This window comes from Octopus sinensis, linkage group LG2, assembly GCF_006345805.1.
Source record: "Octopus sinensis linkage group LG2, ASM634580v1, whole genome shotgun sequence".
Lineage (NCBI taxonomy): Eukaryota > Metazoa > Mollusca > Cephalopoda > Octopoda > Octopodidae > Octopus > Octopus sinensis.
In genome coordinates this window covers 144,807,461-144,827,436 of record NC_042998.1, presented here as the reverse complement: position 1 = coordinate 144,827,436, position 19,976 = coordinate 144,807,461, and the positions used below count along the sequence as shown (strand labels likewise).

At 36.4% G+C, this 19,976-nt stretch overlaps 1 protein-coding gene across 5 annotated transcripts in view; it reads left to right on the top strand.

Annotated features, from left to right (window-relative positions):
- The window catches only part of LOC115223946 (citron rho-interacting kinase), a 366,166-nt gene that overhangs the window by 169,993 nt on the left and 176,197 nt on the right, over nt 1-19,976 (top strand). For all 5 annotated transcript variants that reach the window (XM_036500031.1, XM_029794695.2, XM_036500033.1 and 2 more), the window contains exons 7-8: nt 3,925-4,134; nt 15,904-16,054. In XM_036500031.1, the coding sequence (XP_036355924.1) occupies nt 3,925-4,134; nt 15,904-16,054 (361 nt within the window). The remainder of the gene's footprint in view (nt 1-3,924; nt 4,135-15,903; nt 16,055-19,976) is intronic.

Here is a 19,976-nt window from a genome sequence, read left to right as displayed (position 1 = left end):
AATCAAAAAACATAAAAATAAACAAGCTTTTGATGGTTTTATAGATATTTCAAAATTATGATGCTAAGTGTTTCCATTATTTTGTCCAACCCCTGTATATGTGTGTGTTTGATGAGCAGCTTTTTTCAGTTTCTGTCAACCAAATCCACTCACAAGGCTTTGGTCTATTCAGGACTATAGTAGAAGATAGTCACCTAAGGTGCTGTGCAGTGAACCTACATCCACATGGTTGGGAAAATGGTGGTAATGGGTATGATATGAGAAAGGTTGAGTGGAGACAGAAGGTTTGGGTAATGGTTGTGTGTGTGCAGTAGTATTGAAATAAAACAGGCTACCTATTTGGTTGCTCTATCTCCATGGAGTACTAAAAGAATGATTATGACTGATTCAATCAAAAATGGTATGTAGATAGTATATTTACCAAATAATTTGGTGTGATTAAGAAGCTTGCTTCACAGTGAATTTGGTAGACAGAAACTGAAAAAAGCCTGTCATAAGTGCACCCTTGTCTTGATATCAAATAATGATTGCAAACAGACAGCACTGTCATACAAGTAATGTTATTTGTTTTCAGTCTTCTGTGAAAAATATGTCTGGCCACAGGGGAAATATTACCTTGCTTAGAAACAAGCAATAGTTGGTGACATAGAAAACTTACCTCAACAAATTCTGTCTGACCCATGCAAGCATGGAAAAATGAATATTAAAATGATAAGATTAAAAGTATCCAGTAGATGAAATACGAAATTAAATTTGATGAGATTTCAACTTGGAATTTTAAAAGATGGAACTTGAATACCATAAGTCATTTAGCACCCTATAGTTCCACAACTTTGTACCATGTCATTGCTCAATGATTATTGATAAAATTTAAACTGAATCTGGATTCTATACAGTTAGAAATACACACACTGTCACCCTAAATACATTAGGATTCATTTCAATGTTTTTAAATACTTTTATGTTAGATGTTAAGAAGGAATTCAGCTGTAAAAACCATGCCAAAACAGACAGTAGCCTGGTGTAGTCTTCTACTTGAACCACTCCTATCAAGCCATCCAACTCATGCCAATATGGAAGGCAGATAAGGTTTTGAGTTCAGTCCACAGTATGATATCTTGGGCAGTTGTCTTTTACAATAGCCAGGGGTCAAACAAAGCCTTGCAAGTGAATTTGATAGAGTTGGCATTAGGAAGGATATCGAGCTATAGAAACCATGCCAAAACATACATTAGAGCTCATTGGATCCTGTCAAACTATCCTTCTTGTGCTAGCACATTATGTTCTGAGTTTGAATTCCACTGAGGTCTACTTTCAAGGTCAATAAAAGAAAGCACTAGTCAAGTGCTGGGGTTAATATACTCAAGTGGCTCCTAAAATTGCTGGCCTTGTGCCAAAATTTGAAATAATTAAGGAAGTGATCTGACCTTCTTCTTATAGTAGAAAGGGTTAATATTATTAAGGTAGCAGAATCGTTAGCACACCAGGCAAAATGCTTAGTGGCATTTCATCTGTCTTTATGTTCTGAGTTCAAATTCCACTGTGGTCGACTTTGCCTTTCGTCCTTCTAGGGTTGATAAAAATAAGTACCATGGAGGCACTGACTGAGACCTTTGGCATTGTCGTGCTTGAGAAGAAGACCCATCAAGCCAGGCACAGTTATAGATAGCAGTGGCACATAAAAGCACCCCAGTGTCACACAAATGGCACCGTGCTACACTCTCATAGTGGTTGGCATTAGGAAGAGCTGTAGAAAACCATGCCAAATCAGACTGGAGTCTGGTGCAGCATGCCAGCCCAGTCAAACCATCCAACCTATGCCAGTATGGACAACAGACATTAAATGATGATGATGATGATGACCATATAAACACTGGGGTGGGGATGTAATCGACTTACCCCCTCCCCCAGAATTGCTGGCCTTGTACCAAAATTTGAAATCATTATTATTGATGAGCTGGCAGAATCATTAGAGTATCAGAAAAATTACTTTGTAGTATTTCTTTCAGCTTCATACACTCTGAACTCAAACTCTACCATGGTCAATTTCATCCTTTTAGAGTGGTCAATAAAATATAGTACCTGTCAAATTCTGGAATCGATTCTATCGATTAACCCCACTTTTCAAATTTATTGGCCTTGAGCTAAGTCAGAAACCTTAAGTTTGTTGTTGTTATTATTTCTTGTGAATTTTACACCTACCATCTAAATGATTACTGTCAATTTCTTATATAAATAGAGCTGAACAAATGCACATTTTACTGGTTGTTAATATCTAGCATTTTAGATGCAGCATGATAAATGTGACTGATAAGAGAAAGCCAAACTCTCCTGCCTTGGATAGCAAAATATTTATGTACATTTATAAATATATCTGCTGGGAATACCTATAACATCTGTGTATATAATCTAAAAATTTATGCCGATATTAACAAGAACACCCACTACTGATAGCTTACATTAATCTCAGTAACGTTTGTTTGTTCTCTGAGTTAACCAGTCAAGATTTAATCTAGATACTTTGAATTTTTTATTTTTAGTTTTTCGTTAAAATGATTTATTTCGTGAATGCCTTTTCAAGTTGCAGAGTGATGGCAATATCTGAGTTCAAAAAAATTCAATCCATTATAGTTTTCAAATAAAAAGAAATAAAAATAATATAAAAGAAAATTCCAATTTTAAAGTTAATAGAATGTGATATCAAACAATAAAGCTAATAAAGATGTGACATAATAATAGTAATAATAATAATAACAATAATAATAATAATAAATGAACAAATGAAATGTGGTGCCATTACACAAATAAACATCAATATAAAACCACCTGAGACTAAATGTAATCATTATTTGGAATATAATTGAAAAAAACTTTCATTATTTGTTTTCTAATATCCAAAAATTTGCCTTTTTCTTTAAACTGAAATCCTTCGTCCTTAAACTGTTAAATGTTATAATTTTTTAATATTAAATTTTTAAATTGATGAAAAGATACAAATCCTTAACCTTTCTATAAATATTTTTTATGGATACATATATCATCAACGTCAGTTTACGTTCAGTTATGGCTGCGTGATTTAGAAACTTGCTTCTAACCATGTTGTTTGGGTTCAATAGTAGAAGACATCATGTTGTCTCAGGCTATACTATAACCCTTGGCTAACCAGAACCTGAGTGGGTGAATTTGGTAGATGTAAACTGAAAGAAGCCGATGTGTGTGTGTATCTGTGTGTACCCTTGTCTTGACATCACATGGTAGTTGTAAACAAGCATTGCTGTCATACAAGTGGTGGTGTTCATTTCCAATTTTCTGTGGAAGCATGTCTGGTCATGGAGAAATATTATCTTGCTTGGAAACAGCTGAAGACTATAAAAGTATTTGAGTGTAGAAAATCTGCCTCAACAAATTCCACCTAATACATGCAAGCATGGGAAAGCAGACACTGACATGATTATGATAGTGATATTGGGTATGGTGCAGATGATGATGACTATATTAATCATACAGTTTATTTACATATTGGTAAAAAGTTAGGTGAAGGCATGTGGCCTAGTGGTTAGGGTATTTCACTCATGATTACGAGATCATGGTTTCAATTCCTGAACCAAGTGATGTGTTATATTCTTGAGTAAAACACTTCATTTCACATTGCTCCAGTTCACTAAGCAGCAGATGTGTTACTCTGCAAAAGACTGGTGTCCTGCTGAGAGGAAAGGTTATATCAATCACTCATACACAACAGAATCTACATAACCATCCCTTTGAGGCTTAGGACTTGAGACAGTGAAATTCAAGGGTTGATGATAATATAACGGTTGACAGACAGTAATTACTAAAGTACCAATGGTGTTGACTTTTACTTAATGTAATTTGATTTGTTTTTGTTCATTTTTTTAATCTTTTCCCCTTCATATTTGATTGTAGGTATCTTCACACATACCTGTTGGTACTCCCGATTATGTTGCACCAGAACTACTAAAGATGAACACAGCTAGTAGTGTGCAGCGATACAGTGTTGAGGTAGACTGGTGGTCATTGGGAGTGTGCGGCTATGAAATGCTTTATGGCGTCACTCCATTCTCCAGCAGCGATAACTCAAAATCTGGGACCTACAACAAAATTATGAATTACCAGGTAATGGAATAATTTTCTTAAATTGTCACAACTCTTTTTCATACATAGAAGTCTACATTGCAACTTGTAATTATAGCATACTCACACTGATGTATCTAATAATACAACACTTGTGTTGCTGCTCTATATTTGTTATCTCATCTTTAGGCTTCCATTTCTTTTTTGTAGGGGAAGGTGAACCTTTTTATTTCTTTTCGTGAGTCTGCTTTTACGTTCTGAGTTCAAATTCCACCGAGGCTTTGTCTTTCATCCTTTCGGGGTCGATAAATTAAGTATGGGTTACACACTGGGATCGATGTAATCGACTTAATCCGTTTATCTGTCCTTGTTTGTCCCCTCTGTGTTTAGCCCCTTGTGGTTAGTAAAGAAATTATTATTATTATTATCATTAAGACAGCAAGCTGACAGAATCATTAGTACGCCAGGCAAAATGCTTAGCAGCATGTCATCTGTCTTTATGTTCAGAGTTCAAATTCTGCCGAGGTCAACTTCGCCTTTTATCCTTTTGGGGTCGATGAAATAAGTACCAGTTATGTACTGGTATAAAACTTCAGGCCTTGTGCCTTTAGTAGAAAGGACTGTTGTTGTTCTTCTAATGCATGCTAATTTAGTTAGCAGGTTTTGAGGTTTGGTGACAAGCCTCCTCAAATCTCAAGAATCTTCCTTAGGATTCTTGAAGAATATAGGATGGTACTTATCTGCAGGTCGACAATGCATGTTTCAATTCTAATCTTTTTCAGTCTTTTAGGTAGCATTTTGGGTGTTGTGCCAATTGCACTAATTCCCACAGGAATAAGTGTTATCTTGGACTTCCACAGTCTCCTTAGGTCACTGGTTTAATCCAGATATTTTTCAAGTTTTCCAATACTGACTATACTATCAAAAGGAATTTCAAAATCTATGATCTTACATTGTCTTTGTCCGCTATAATCATATCTAGTCTTCTTGGTTCAATAGTATGGCCAGTCTTTATAGGGAAGTCGCACAAGATCCTGTAATTCTCATTTTCTATATCAGAAAAGTGTTCATATCACATTTTTGAAGCCACATACTCAGCTAACATCCAAATGCACTCTTTTGCCTACACAGTCAATTCTGAGCTTATACTCCTTTTGTGCAACTATGCTACACTCACTTGAAAGGTGATTGATGCTTTCATCTCCTTTCCTGCTGATTCTACATTTGCTGTCTGACTGAGTTTTATTGATCTTTGCCTTTATCATATTGTTCTAAAGGCTTATTCCTGAATGACTAAAATCAACATTTCAAGTACCCATCTGTCAACCAGAGCCAGCATTCCTTTTCATTCTCGGTTTGTTGAATGAATTGGCCATGTGATTCCACTTCTTTCCATTTGTTTGTTCTGTTCTATTTGTTCTTCTATCCATTTTTTGTAGCTTGACTTTTTGTCCATTTCAGAAAGGGACCAGAGTATTTTAATACTGGCATAGCCCGTGTATTTATGACTTTAATAATCTTACCTCCATTTAATTTTGTTTCAGCACCTTCCTAATTCTCCTCTTGTACTCTTTAGTGACTTTCTCATTTTTCTTTTCATTATCCTATCATCTTGCAACACTCCTAGGTATTTCTATTCCTCATTTTTCCACAGTGATCTACTGATGTTGTCTTGTGGCAATGTTATGCTATCAGAGTATACATTCCAGTCTCTTCTTAATTAGCACTGCTCATTTATCTACCCTAAACTGCATTCCAGTATCTTTACTGAATACTCTCACAGTATGTGGGGTTGGTGATGTTGTTGTCATTGCTATTGTTGTTGTTAAGGCAGCGAGCTAGCAGTTTTATTGTGCCTTTCAACTTTTTGGGGTTGATCAAATACAGTACCAGTCAAGTACTGTGGTTAATGTAATCAAACCCTTCCTGTAAAATCACTGGCCTTGTGTCAAAATTTGACACACTGAACAAAATGCTTAGCAATATTTCCTGTTTTATATTTTGTGTTCAGGTGCTACCAAGATCAACTTTACCATTCATCCTTTTGGGGTGGATAATATAAGTACTAATAGAATAATGAGATCAATGCAATCAGCCCACCCCTCCTCCAGATTGTCAAGCTTTTTGCCTATCTATAGCAGAAAATGTTGTTAATGTCTTCAACTACTTGTGTTAGCACTTCTCAAGATCATCTTCCCCATGCTCCTTAAGGCAGCAAGCTGACAGAATCATTAGAGCATTGGAAAACGCCTCACAGTATTTTTCCCCACTCTACATTCTGAGTGGATATTCCCAATCTCTTTCCTTTCTAACACCCAAACTTGTGTGTGTGTGCACATGCACACACACACACACACACACAACTTAAAATATCTGAAGAATGTGAATGGGCTCCAAATTTATTCTAAAATGTTACAGTCATTCACCTAAATATATGGAACATTAATTTGACTTCTCTATTCCTTAATTAAAATTATTGTCACTCACTCTTTGAGAATTATTATATACCTATTTAATAAACATACCTTGAATCTGTGGAGTGCTCATATAATTGGCTGATTTTTATCAGTATTTGTGTAGCCTTTACATTGTCATTCAACAAACACTTTACTAGTCAGACCTCTACATGAAGTACTGCTGAGATGGCCACCCCCAATTTTGTTTATTTCCGTAATAATGTGTGTGTGTGGTACAAAAAAAAAACTCACAAAAACAAGACGAAGAAAATACAAATAAACTAGATGTATTAGGTTTACACTCAGGAAAATTAGAAGTGTGAAGCATATGCTCTTTTATGGAAAAGGCAGGCAAGGAAAGAAAAAAAAAACTGGAAAGAACAAACATGTCTCAACTAGACAGTCATCACATGCTGTTTTCCATGTTGATATGGGTTGGACAGTTTGACGTGGTCTGCTGAACCAGTAGACTGTGGTAATCTCTACTGTGTTCTTTGGCATGGTTTCTATAGTTGCTTTCCTAATGCCAATCCCTTTATAGAGTGTACCGGGTGTTTTTTATGTGGCACCAGCACCAGTGTGGTCACCAAGTAACTTGCAAGATAAAACTCCTCAATTGAAGCAAGGAGTAATATTGAGGAATATGGTTTTGTGCTGGATGATGAGATCAACACTTTAGCATTCAGATTACTCTGTCAAATGCTATGCTTATTTATTCACAAAGATATGAATGAATCCTGCATTATCTTATAGCTTCAAGATTTTGATGTGATTATTTATTTTACAATGACATTGTAGGGTAGGTGATAGAGCTTAGATCTGGCTAGTTTGAACATAAAACAGGTAGAATATTTTGGTCGGATATGGCCAGTTTAAATGTTAGAGGGTTAAATATGATAGTAGGACAAGAATAGTTGTCCATTCTCCAGAGGAAATACATAGCTACTCTAGTTGGAAAAGTGAGCAGAAAGAGAGGATGGTGATGGTGAAGATGTGTCGGAATGTAACCTCAAGTTACAGGGAGGTGGATATTAGTGATATGATATAGAGGATTGGACTGGATGAGCAAACAGGTAAATTCATGAGAGTGCAAAAACAGTAGGAGAAAGATGGGAGAGTTGTGAACATGGGTGGGGGAAAAGGAGTTTGGAAGATGAGTTGTGAGGGAGAGATTCATCAGAGACAGATTGTGTGCAGGGGCATAGACGTAAACAACATTCTCAAGCACAGTAAATCATCAAATTATCTCAGTTGAGTGAAGCTCAACATTTGGAAGTCATTTTTCACCACTTACTCCTGTATTTTCCTGGATATCCCACTTCCACAACTTCGGTCTACATTTTATGATCAGTACTTTATGCAGCTGTCCTCATCTATATGCATCATATGACCATACCAGTACAGTCTTCTCTCTTGCACACTACATCTGATACCAATGGCTGTTATAGACATGGAAACTGAAAGTTTAAAGTCTCTGTTGACCTGTTTTTGCATAAGAGTTTAATAAACATGCAGTCTACTAAAAGGTATTGTGTAATCCTTCAGTTTGATTTTACATATAACTTGACATAACAAACAGTATGTGTTTAACCAATGCCAACATAGAACATGGATTTTAAATAATGATGATATGTCCTTCTCTTCCCAATCTCTCCCTCACATCCAATCTCATTCTCATGCCCATCTTTTCTTTCTCTCTCCTCATTACCAGTCTTTCTTTCTCACAGATATCCTCTCTTCCTCTCTCAGATACAGACATCTATGTATCTGTTACATGTTCTTTCTCTCGCTCTTTCTCTTGATTTCTCACATAGTTCCCTATTTTCCTATCATCTTCTTTCACTTATCCATTATTTTGTCTTTCTCTGAATTCTTTTATTAGACCCTAAACCTTAAAACTTTCCCTCCTTTATAAAGAATTACTTTAACAAGCTTTGATGGATGAAGTTACCAATTGAATTTCAGCTATGTACACAAAAGTTGGACAGTTTACTTAACTGATATATTGTGGAAATTTGTTCATGTTATGGTCGTTAGTAAATATACTCAGCTGTTGTCTTTTGCAAATTGCTGCTTTCTTCATCATATTTATCTTAACCAAGATTTCCAAAACGTAGCACTTTTGTTGTGAATGAGTTCTAAAGCTCCTGATTTTCAATAGACATCTTTCATTTATCATTATTTGTCATTTGTTCAATGCTCATTTTTCCAAGCAAGTATGGCTTGGGTAAGAATTGATTTTGAGACTGGGTTTTACATTTGGATGCTGTTCCTGTTGCTGACTTTCACTTGGGGTTTTTATTTTTTTTTGTGGGGCTAAAGCTTTTTATATTCCACAAGTCTTCAATTGCACAGCAACAAAGAATATCGACATCACCACTACTTCACTCAGTGTCGAACAAAATATCAACAAACACATTTGCACCAGTTTTTGTTTCCTCAATTCACTTACAGAGCATTGGTTGACTCAGTGTGTTAATAGAAAACACTTGCATAAGTTACTATGTGGTGGGAATGAACTCAAAAAGTCATGTGATTGTCAAATGAACTTTTCTCTTCAACTTTGCCCGTGTGGTTAAGAAGTTATTTTACTGGTAAATCAAAATAAGTAATGACTATTCTTCAAGAATAACATTGGCAGGGTGTTTTGATACCAAGGAAGATGCCTTGGTACTTGTTAACATCGCTCCTATTATTTTTGTATAGAATGAAAATGTGTCATATCTTGAGGAAAAGATTTTTTCTTGAGAACAGGCGGAGGAAATTTTGAAGCACTGTGCTGAAGGTTCTTGTGTTGAATGCATTAAATACTATGATGAACATCTTTAGTATAATTCATTTATTGTCAGTTTTAAGCATGTGAAGTATTTGACAGTGTTTTTATCTTCACTGATAAAAATTATGTCATGTGAGCCAATGGAAGGGCCTTCATATCTTTAATAGCCATTATAACTAATATAATAAGCGTCAGTTTCAGTAATTAGTCCCTCTTTTAGGTCCGTTTGGAATAATCCTGCCTCCTCTCATGAATATTAGGCAATCAGGTAGCTAGCTTGTTTCCTTGAGTCATCTGTGTCACAGAACCCTTCATTCCATGTACCATTTACATTGTAACAACCATTGTGATGTTACCTAACATGTCCATTAAAGTCACTAGCCATGATAACAAGATCTCTGTTTTCTGTTATCAAATTAGTCAAGAAAAGATCTTCATAGAAACAATTTTGTTAATCAATCAGTCCTGATATTGACACATTTACAAAGACTATTGTTGGTGTCATCTTATCAAAAATCTGCCTAAACCTCATTATTTTGCCACATAATCTGACTTTTTCAGTTAGTTAATCCATTTTTTTTCCACAATCACCAGCAGACTTGTACCTGTGTACCTTGCTTCTGGGGTGTCTAGCTATGGTTACCTTCCATCTTACCTCTTAAATACAACACACATTTACCCATCTCTACTTCAACATTTTACAATTTCTCCAGATTTATCTTTCATCTTGACAGCATTGATGATACTAGCCCTAAGGCTTTGCCCCAGACAGGAAAAGGAGAGTTTCTGGTTATGTTGTTTGGTTGTTTAGCATTTGGAAAACAGAGAATTGATAGTTTTCTTGATGGTCAAAGGATTCTCACACATGGTTATAGAATCCAACTTGGATACTCCACTACCATATGTCATGTGCTTTACTAACATTGTATATGTTAGCCTTTTCATTGATCTGGCTGCTTTGCCTTTTTAACATATTTCGTTACACAAAGATTGAGTGCAATTTATTGTGCTACCTATATTAGAGAGGTTATCTGTCAGAGCTGAGGAGTCCTCACCCTATACATTTTATCATTTTTTTAATGCAAAATTAGTGCTTTTATAACTGCAACTAGCAGGTCCCACATCTTTTCAATGCAGAATTTTAGATTGCTTTGCCAGCAGCTTGCAGAGTCCATGTCTCCTTTGAGGTGTACATCATAGGGTGTTTAATCACCTGTTTGCTGTTTGCTTTAGAATTTGGATCATTTAGTTGGAACAAAGCTCTTTTCATAATACTAGATAGGAGAAAGCTGACAGAAAGAAGCTCTGCACATTAAGTAAGTGGATTAGTTAGCAAGATGACTAAAAGTTTCATCATTGTCAAGATTAGTTTAAGTCATAGGGAATCGAATTTGTGAAGACACAGCTTGTGACCAGAGGGTGTTAGCATCCATTCCTGTGATGAGTTACATTTTCATATTGTCCCAACATAAAGAGAATACATACAATTTGTAACTGTCAAAAGAGACACTTGATAATAGACAGATAATGATTTTGCTTGCTGAAACATAGTAGTTGCTTCATTGGGATCTTGTTGAGAAAATTATGAATAGTATGTCATGTACAGGAGACACCAAAATGAAATTTTCAGTTGAAGCTCAAAAGAAAGAGGAGGAGTAGATATAGAGTGATTAAAAGAATAATACACATGCACAGAAATTGCTATACTGACTCATAGGCAGAGAGTGAGAGTTGGGGAGAACATTCCTGTAAAGAAACTGTATTTGCATATACTCATGTAGAAAGCATATAAAATTTCTAGCAGTCAAGAGAGCTATGCATGTGTATGGGTGTGTGAGGGAAAAAGAGAGACAATATGTTTATACAGTCACAGTGGAAGCCACTTATTGTAGAGCTGTTTAGATAGCAAAGACTATTCAATAGCATTATCTATGATTATAATGAGCAGTTTCTACTAAATTCATATATATATATATATATCATCATCATCATCGTTTAACGTCTGCCTTCCATGCTAGCATGGGTAGAACAGTTTCACAGGAGCAGGCCAAGCAGAAGCCTGCACCAGCCTTCTGTGACTGTTTTCGCAGGATTTTTACAGCTGGATGCCCTTCTGAACACCAACTACTTTAGTGTGGACTGGGTACTTTTAAGTGGCACCTGCACTGACAGGGTCACCAAGTACTTGATATATATATATACAGAGATAGAGAGAGTGCTTCTATTCTGTGTATGTGTATATTTCTGTGTGAGTTAGAGGTTGGGAAACCAACCAACTAAGGGATAGTACCTATCTAATATACTGCTGGTTATTGCATGGCAATCTCGCATTTGAGTGTTATATATGGGTGGGGGGTAAAAAGTTGTTTACCCTTAATTTATATACGGCAAATAAGAAAATGGGAGAAGATACAAAAACGACATACATCAGCCGGTAGACATTCTAGTTTGTCTATTTATTCCAAAGTATTAGAAAGTATTAGAAGAATACATACACATGTAATAACTATGTGTTACACACACATGTACTAATATTACAGAGAAGAGCAAAAGATCAGATTGACAGTAGGTTCTAATTCCTTACAGCCATAAGGAATTAGAACCTACTGTCAATCTGATCTTTTGCTCTTTTCTGTAATATTAGTACATGTGTGTGTAGCACATAGTTATTACATGTGTATGTTTTCTAATACTTTGGAATAAATAGACATACTAGAATGTCTGCCAGCTGAAGTATGTCATTTTTGTATCCTTTCCATTTTCTTATTTGCTATATATATAATGTGCAGGCCTTGCTGTGTGGTTAAGAAACTTACTTCCCAGCATGTGGTTCATGTTCTGTCCCACTATGTGGGACCTTTGGCAAGAGTCTGTTATATCATTATTATTAGCCCCAGACTGATCAAAGCTTTGTGGGTGGATATACACACATATGTATATACTTGTGACTGTGTGTTGGTGTGTATGTTTCCTTGTGTTGATATTGTGTAATGGTTGTAAATGAGTGTCATTTATTTCCAATCTTTTGTTAAAAATGTATTTGGTCATAGGAAAATATTGCCTTGCTTGGAAACAGGTGATGGTTGGTGACAGATAAAGCATCCAGTCTTATAAAAAATATGCCTCAGTGAATTCCGACTAAAATGACAATGACATGCACATGTAGAGAGAGTAAGAAGCGTTATGGATGTCGGTAGATGAGTGGTACAGGGGAGGGAATGGCAGTTAGCAGTACAGGGGTTTAAAGAAGAGGTGTATCAGATACCGACAAATCCATTGCAATTCCTCATTGCTCAAGTATCATGATGGAAAATTGACAGAAGTAGAGGAGTATTGATGGTGGTAGAGGGAGGGATCTGTTATGAACAGAGCTTAATGTTTTACCTCATTACATGAGTAGCACTATAGTAAAATGGGAGAAAAGGTAATTAGCAAATCAGAGATTTAACAGGTACAAAATGGGCAAAAGGCTCAGATGTAGAGATATATATTATATATACCAGCTCCATCACTACCCCATTTTTAACATATATTTCACCATGCTTACTTGAGTGTTTGGGGTCTCACCAATCAGTATGGACCTTTGTCATTTCCTTCGTAAGATGTGTTGTTTAGTTTCCCCACTTCCTTCCAATCTTTTTGGGTCTTCCTCTATCATAGATTCTATTCACTTTGAACAGTTTACAATTTTTTGTACAATGTAGTCCTCCATATGCATCACATACCCATACCAGTGCCACCTTCTCCTTTGCATACTGCATCTAATTCCTTTTATACCTAGTTTTTCTCTCAGTTCATATGTAATCCATCATACACACTAATATTTAATATTACATATCCTATGAAGCATATTGCTTCATTTCTTTCTAGATTTTGCAAATGCTTTATGCAAAACCCACAGCTTGTTTCCATTGCAGCATTGCACTTTATACCTAAGCATCATACAATCTTCTCTTCACTTTGTTGCCAGTAGAAGCAACAGTCCCCCAAACTCTTTCTAATCTGATCTTTGTCTGGCTACTGTGTTTTCAGAGCAGCCACTCCAACTACTGATTATATTCCCCAAGTAACAAAGGTCAAACAACCAACTAAATCAATATCCCCTTTTTCTGGTCTAGTCAAAAACTTTAGGGCTGCTACCATAATTGTCAGCACAATGAAAGGCATGCTTGAAGAGATGAATATGCTGGAGTGAAGGTAAAAGGTTATGTGTTGTGTGCAGGGGGTAAAATGGAAGGGCTCTTCAGTAATACTCCTCTCTAGTCAAGAAACATCATCATTGTTTAACATCTGTTTTCCATATTGCCATGGGTTGGACAGTTTGACAGGAGCTGACCAGCCAGGGAGCTGTCCAGATTCCAATTGTTTTTTGTGGCATGTTTTCTGTGACTGGATGCCCTTCCTAACACCAACCACTTCACAGAGTGTGCTGAGTGCTTTTCACGTGTCACTGGCATGGGTGCATTTATGCAGCACTGGCACTTGTAAAGGACAAGCTTATATGTATGGATGACTGCAATTTTACTTAGCTTGATGCATTTTCTCAGATACAGTAAATTGTCACAACTTCCAGTCCCTTGTCATCTCCTCAGTGAGGCCCAGCATCCACAGTAATACAAGTTCTGTGTGGGTAGCAGCAGTGGGAGTGGGGAGTAGGCAGGCACCTGGGGAGATAAATTGTATGTATGTGTGTATACACATGCTTATGTATGTACATACACATATGCATGTGTCTATATTTGTGCATTATGTATATGCATATTGTATGTGGTTGTGCATTGTTTTACATCCATTTTTCCATGCTAGCATGAGTTACATAAGTATATCATTGAGTCATTGTTTTATAATTAGGTGTCCTTGTCACTAACCCCTACCTGTTTTCCAAGTAAAGGTTCTCTTGTTTTGCATGTTTTGAAGGCACTGAGTGGACAATTTGTTGACATCAATATCTCAACAAGACTTGTGGCTTGCAACTATAATAGAGCCCAACTCACACACACACACAATGTTGTGTGTTTATCTTTATTATTTTATGCTTATTTCTTCCAAGACACTGCAGAGGTTATCTACAGTTGGAACAAAGAGTTTCCTTCTACCTTGTGTTAGCCTCTATTCTTAAGGCTTATGAGTTTATTTGATATACCCAGACAATATCACTACGAGCGAGAGACCATGTATTTCCTTGATTTGGGAGCAGGAGTGTATCTGCCATTAGCTCCATAGCAGCTATGTAAAACCTCTAAGTACAAAGATTAGCTTTGTTGTGTAAGTAAAATAAGGGAATTTTACAGAGGTAACTTTGAAAGGATGATGATGATGATCAATAGAGCTACATGGTGGTGGGGAAGCAAGGCCATTTAACTGCCAGTTTGGCAGTGGCAGGGTACTTAACCAGATCAAGTAAAACTTTGGTGTGGAGCTGGATACCATTCTGCAAAATAGTTGTTAATTTCTTAAATGTGATAAACCCACTTGCTTCAGTTTGCATAGTATACATACATATTTGTGTACAGATAGATGAATGGATAGGCAACCATGCACACATGCGAGCGCACACACACACACACACATAAACAGACACAGGTGTGGCTATGTGGTCTTGTACTCTAAACACAGCCGACCAAAGCCTTCTGAGTATATTTGGTAGACGGAAATTGGAAGAAGCCCATTGCATGCATATGTTGTATATGTTTGTATTTCCTTGACATTACCATCATCATCATTTAATGTCCACTTTCCATGCTGGCATCGGTTGGACAGTTTGACAGGAGCTTGCATCAGACTTCTGTGTCTGTTTGACAGTTTTTATGGCTGGATGTCCTTCCTAACACCAATCACCCAACAGAGTGGACATAGTATAATAATTGTAATGAGTGTCACTATCATACAAGCAGTGTCTTCATTTTCAATATTCTGTGAAAAATTGTCTGGACATGGGGGAAATATAACTTTGCTTGGAAAGAAGTGAAGGGCATCCTTCGTACAAGATCTGCTGCAATAAACTCCATTCAGCCCATGCAAACATAGAAAAGTGAATGTTAAAACGATGATTGGATGATGATGATGATGACCACAATGACATTCCTACATACATACTTACACAATATGAAATGCTGAAGACAAGTTGATTAATTTTACTTTCAGACAGTTTCCATTGAACTCACTTACCTTAACAGCAGGCACCTTACTGAATTAAGACAGCATTTGAAAAGCTAGAAATGTACATTTAGTGCAGCCATTAATTTACCTCATCTGACATGTCAACGATAATAATAGTTTTCTTACAGTTTAAAATGGACATTGACAATACATATTTTATTTGTCTGAAATAAATGGAGAAAGTTTTGTTTTCACTTTTAAGAGTGTTACAACAAAATAATGCAATTATCAAAGCAAATACAGATTTCTGTTGCCTATATCCCACTTGTTGCATAATTTAACAATCCTGCTGCATGTTTAAGCCACTCAAAATATTGTACGTCTTGAGGATTCTAATTTTCTCCAATTGAATAGTTATACATTGGTTTTCAATGGCATATCTTTTTCTTACCCTTTTTTTCCTTTTTTATCTGTTCACAGCATTATCTAAAGTTTCCGTCCAGTGAGATCTCCAAAGACGCTGTAGATTTGCTCCAACACCTGCTGACTGAAGCAAAATACCGTCTTAATTACCAGAGCTTGCTTGTTCATCCATTCTTTGCAAGTATGAATTGGCAGAACATACGGAATGGTTAGTTATTGTATTATTTCAATAATTATTTTCACGTGAATGTGTGTGTGTGTCATCATCATTTAATGTCCGTTGTCCATGCTGGCATGAGTTGGACAGTTTGACTGGGCTGGTACATTGGAAAGCTGCGCCAGGCTCCAGTCTGATTTGGCATAGTAATGACAACCACTCTGAGTGTAATGGGTGCTTTTATGTTCCACCAGCACGGGTACTATTTGTGTGACACTGGTACCTGCCACAACTGTGATTTTGCTCAGCTTGACAGGTCTTTTTCTCAAGCACAACATAATGCCAAAGGTCTTGGTCATTGCCTCTATGAGGCCCAACACTCAAAAGGAACTCAGCCACTTGCCTCCATGAGGCCCAACACTCAAAAGGAATTCAGCCTCTTGCTTACATGAGGCTCAATGCTCGAAAGAAGCTTAACATATATTTATGTTAAGTTGCTGGCCCTTTTACAAAAAGTATCCAACCATAGAAACCACGCCAAAACAGACACTGCAGTCCTTGGGCCCATTGGATTCTGTCAAACTGTCCAATCCATGCCAGTATGGAACAAACAACCCTTTTGTTACCATATTTTTGTTAAAATACTCTGTGTTTGTTTCAATTCATCATGTCATCATCAACATTTAACATCTGTTTTCCATGCTGGCTTGGGCAAAATAACTTTGTGATTATTAAGCTGGTTTTTGGAACATAAATTAACATGAAATTTTGATGGTAGGCTTTAATTTAGATCACTTTGAAGCAGGATGTTTGTATCCTAGGACCAAAGGCAGTCTTAGGCAGCTTGGTATCAAAACAGTTAAATGATAATAATGATTTTATAAATGACAGAGAAATATTGTGATGAAATTTTATTTAAAAATAAGAAAATTCTAATATCATGATATTGTTTCATAACTTTAAAACATGTGAATGATTTATATTATTATATTTAATTATAAATAAATTACCTACATGTCTGCATTAATACAAAAAGTAAAAAATCCTTCAAAATAATTTACCTGCTTTTGAATGTTTTTATTTGTTGTTGATTGGCAGAATTATTTGAGTGCCAGAACAAAATGCTTTGCATTATTACTTCAGGTTCTCTATGTTCTGAGTTCAAATTTCTCTGAGATCAATTTTTACTTCTGTCCTATCATGATTGAAAAATAAAATAAATTGGTCAGGAACTGTGCTTATTGTTACAGGCTAACCCATACTCTTTAAAATTACTAGCTTTGTGTCTAAATTAGAAAATATTTTGTGTTCAAAATCCTGTTTTGTGCCTATGTTAGAAATTATTATTAGTATTAAGGTGGTGAGCTAGCAGAATCATTAGCACACCAAACAAAATGCTTAGTGAGACTTTTTCTGGCTTTATATTCTGAGTTCAAATTCTGTCGTGGTCAGCTTCACCTGTCATCCTTTCAAGGCTAATGAAATAAGCATCAGTTAGGCACTGGGGTTGATGTAATCAACTAACTCCCTCCCTCAAAATTTCTGGCCATGCATCTACTCTAGAAAGGAATGAGCTGACAATTATTAGCATGCTGGGCAAAATGCTTAGCAACATTTTGTCTGTGTTTATGTTCTGAGTTCAAATTCTGTTGAGGTTGACTTTCCCTTTTATCCTCCCAGGATCAATAAAATAAGTACCAGATGAGCATTGGGGTCAACGTAACTGACTTAAGATCTTCTCAAAATTGCTGGCCTTGTGCCAAAATTTGAAACCATTATTATTATGATGATGCTTAGGGTGACAAGCTGGCAGAATTGTTAGCATGCCAGGCAAAATGCTTAGTGGTATTTTGTTCGTCATTTTATTCTGAGCTCAAATACCGCCAAGGTTGATTTTGCCTTTCATTCTTTCAGGGTTGATAGATTAAGCACCAGTGAAACACTGGGGTCGATGTAATCGAATAGTCCTCTACCCCAAAGTTTCAGACCTTGTACCTGTAGTAGAAAGGATTATTATTATTGTGATTGTTGATGGTGCTGTTGGTATTGCGGTTGTAGATGGCTATATTTATTAGAGTAGTAGACAAAATAACTTGCTGTCATTATCATCATTTTATCATCCACTTTCCCATGCTTGAACAGGTCAGATGGATTTCACTAAAGCAGATTTTCTTTGCTAGGATGCCCTTCATGTCATCAACACTCACTTGTTTCCAAGTAAGGTAATAAATATTTTTCCATGGCCTGGCACTTTTACACAGAAGATTGGACACATAACGACCACTTTGCCTTTCATCTTTACAGAGTCAATTAAAATAAAATATCTGTCAAGTACTGAGATCAATGTAATTGATTAACCACCTCCCAAATTGCTGATATTGTGTCAAAATTAAAATGAATTATTGAGGTGGTGTGCTGGTAGAATCAGCACACCAGGCAAGATGCTTAGCAGCATTTCATATATCTTTTAACATTGGGCAAAATGTTTAGTGGTATTTTGTCTGTCTTTAAGTTCTGAGTTCAAATCCCACCAAGGTTAACTTTGCCTTTCATTCTTTTGGGGTTGATAAAATATGTATCAGTTGAGCTCTGGGGTTGGTGTAATCAACTTACCCTGCTATTCAAATTTGGTGGACTTGTGCCAAAATTTGAAACCATCATCATTATTATTTTTATTTCACACCCAATAAAATTTGGAAGCTAGTGTTGTACAAGTTTCAATATGCTCAAATTCAAAATTCAGTATACATTCAAAATTCTATCATGATTTCTCTGTATAATCTTGTATTTATTTGGTATGGGGTGTAGGAAATAAAATATGTACTAGGGAAACTGACATTACCAAAAGCTAAAAGTCTCATACCAAATTGGTGTGATATTTAGGCATTCATAGTTTGCAGGCCATTTTTACAAATATGACTCTGGAGAGGGCGAACTTAAACATATTAAATCTATATAAATAGTTTCACATCACTTAGTTGGCATCTGAAAGAGCAACCAATTACTGAATTCTGTTGCATTAGCATTTTCTCTGCCCCCCCCCCACCTCATTTAAAATTTACAATGCTATAATAGATTGGTCAGCACGGTGGGTAACAAGTGCTTTGTGAGCTGATATAATATATAGAAAATGAAAGAAGACAATCGTGGGTGAGGGGCACAGGTGTGGCCGTGTGGTTGAGAAGTTTTACTTCCCAACTACATGGTTTCAGGCTAAACCCCACTGCCTGGCACTTTGAGTAAGTGCCTTCTACTATAGTCCCAGGCCAATCAAATCTTTGTGAGTAGAATTGGTAGGTGGAAACTAAAAGAAGCTCATTGTGTATATATGTGTGTGTGTTTGCATCTCTTTGTCTTGACATTGCAATATAGTTATTAATGTGTGTCACTGTCATATAAGCAGTGCCATTCATTTCCAGTATTTTGCAAAAACTTGTCTGGCTGTGGAAGAAGGTAAGGATTGGCAACAAGAAGGGTATCCAGCTGTGCAAAATCTGCATCAATAAACTCTGTCTGATCCTTTCAACTTGGAAAAGTGGCTGTTGAAATGATGAAGGTACATATGCACTATACATATACATGTGTGTGTGTGTGTATATATATATATATGTGTGAATGTTTACAACCTACACTGAGCTGCCACTGAAAGTGGCTGGAAGAATTGTTAGCATGCAGGGCAAAATGCTTAACTCAGATGAGATTTGACACCGCAATTGGTATTGGTTTCAAGTATTTATTACTCAGTATTAGTACATACTAAACCATCTTGTATATGCTAAGTCCTCCATCTACTACTCAGTGATAAATGGTCACCCAGCCACATTCCTGACAATTCTTCTACTCATTTCACACTTTGAGGGTTAACCCCAACACCTCATTACCACTGATTGTGACTGAGCTACCAAACTAGTGATGTGTTGATATTTCCTGTCAGTTAATCATCTACTAGGCCAGTGCTTTTGAATTCCTCTCA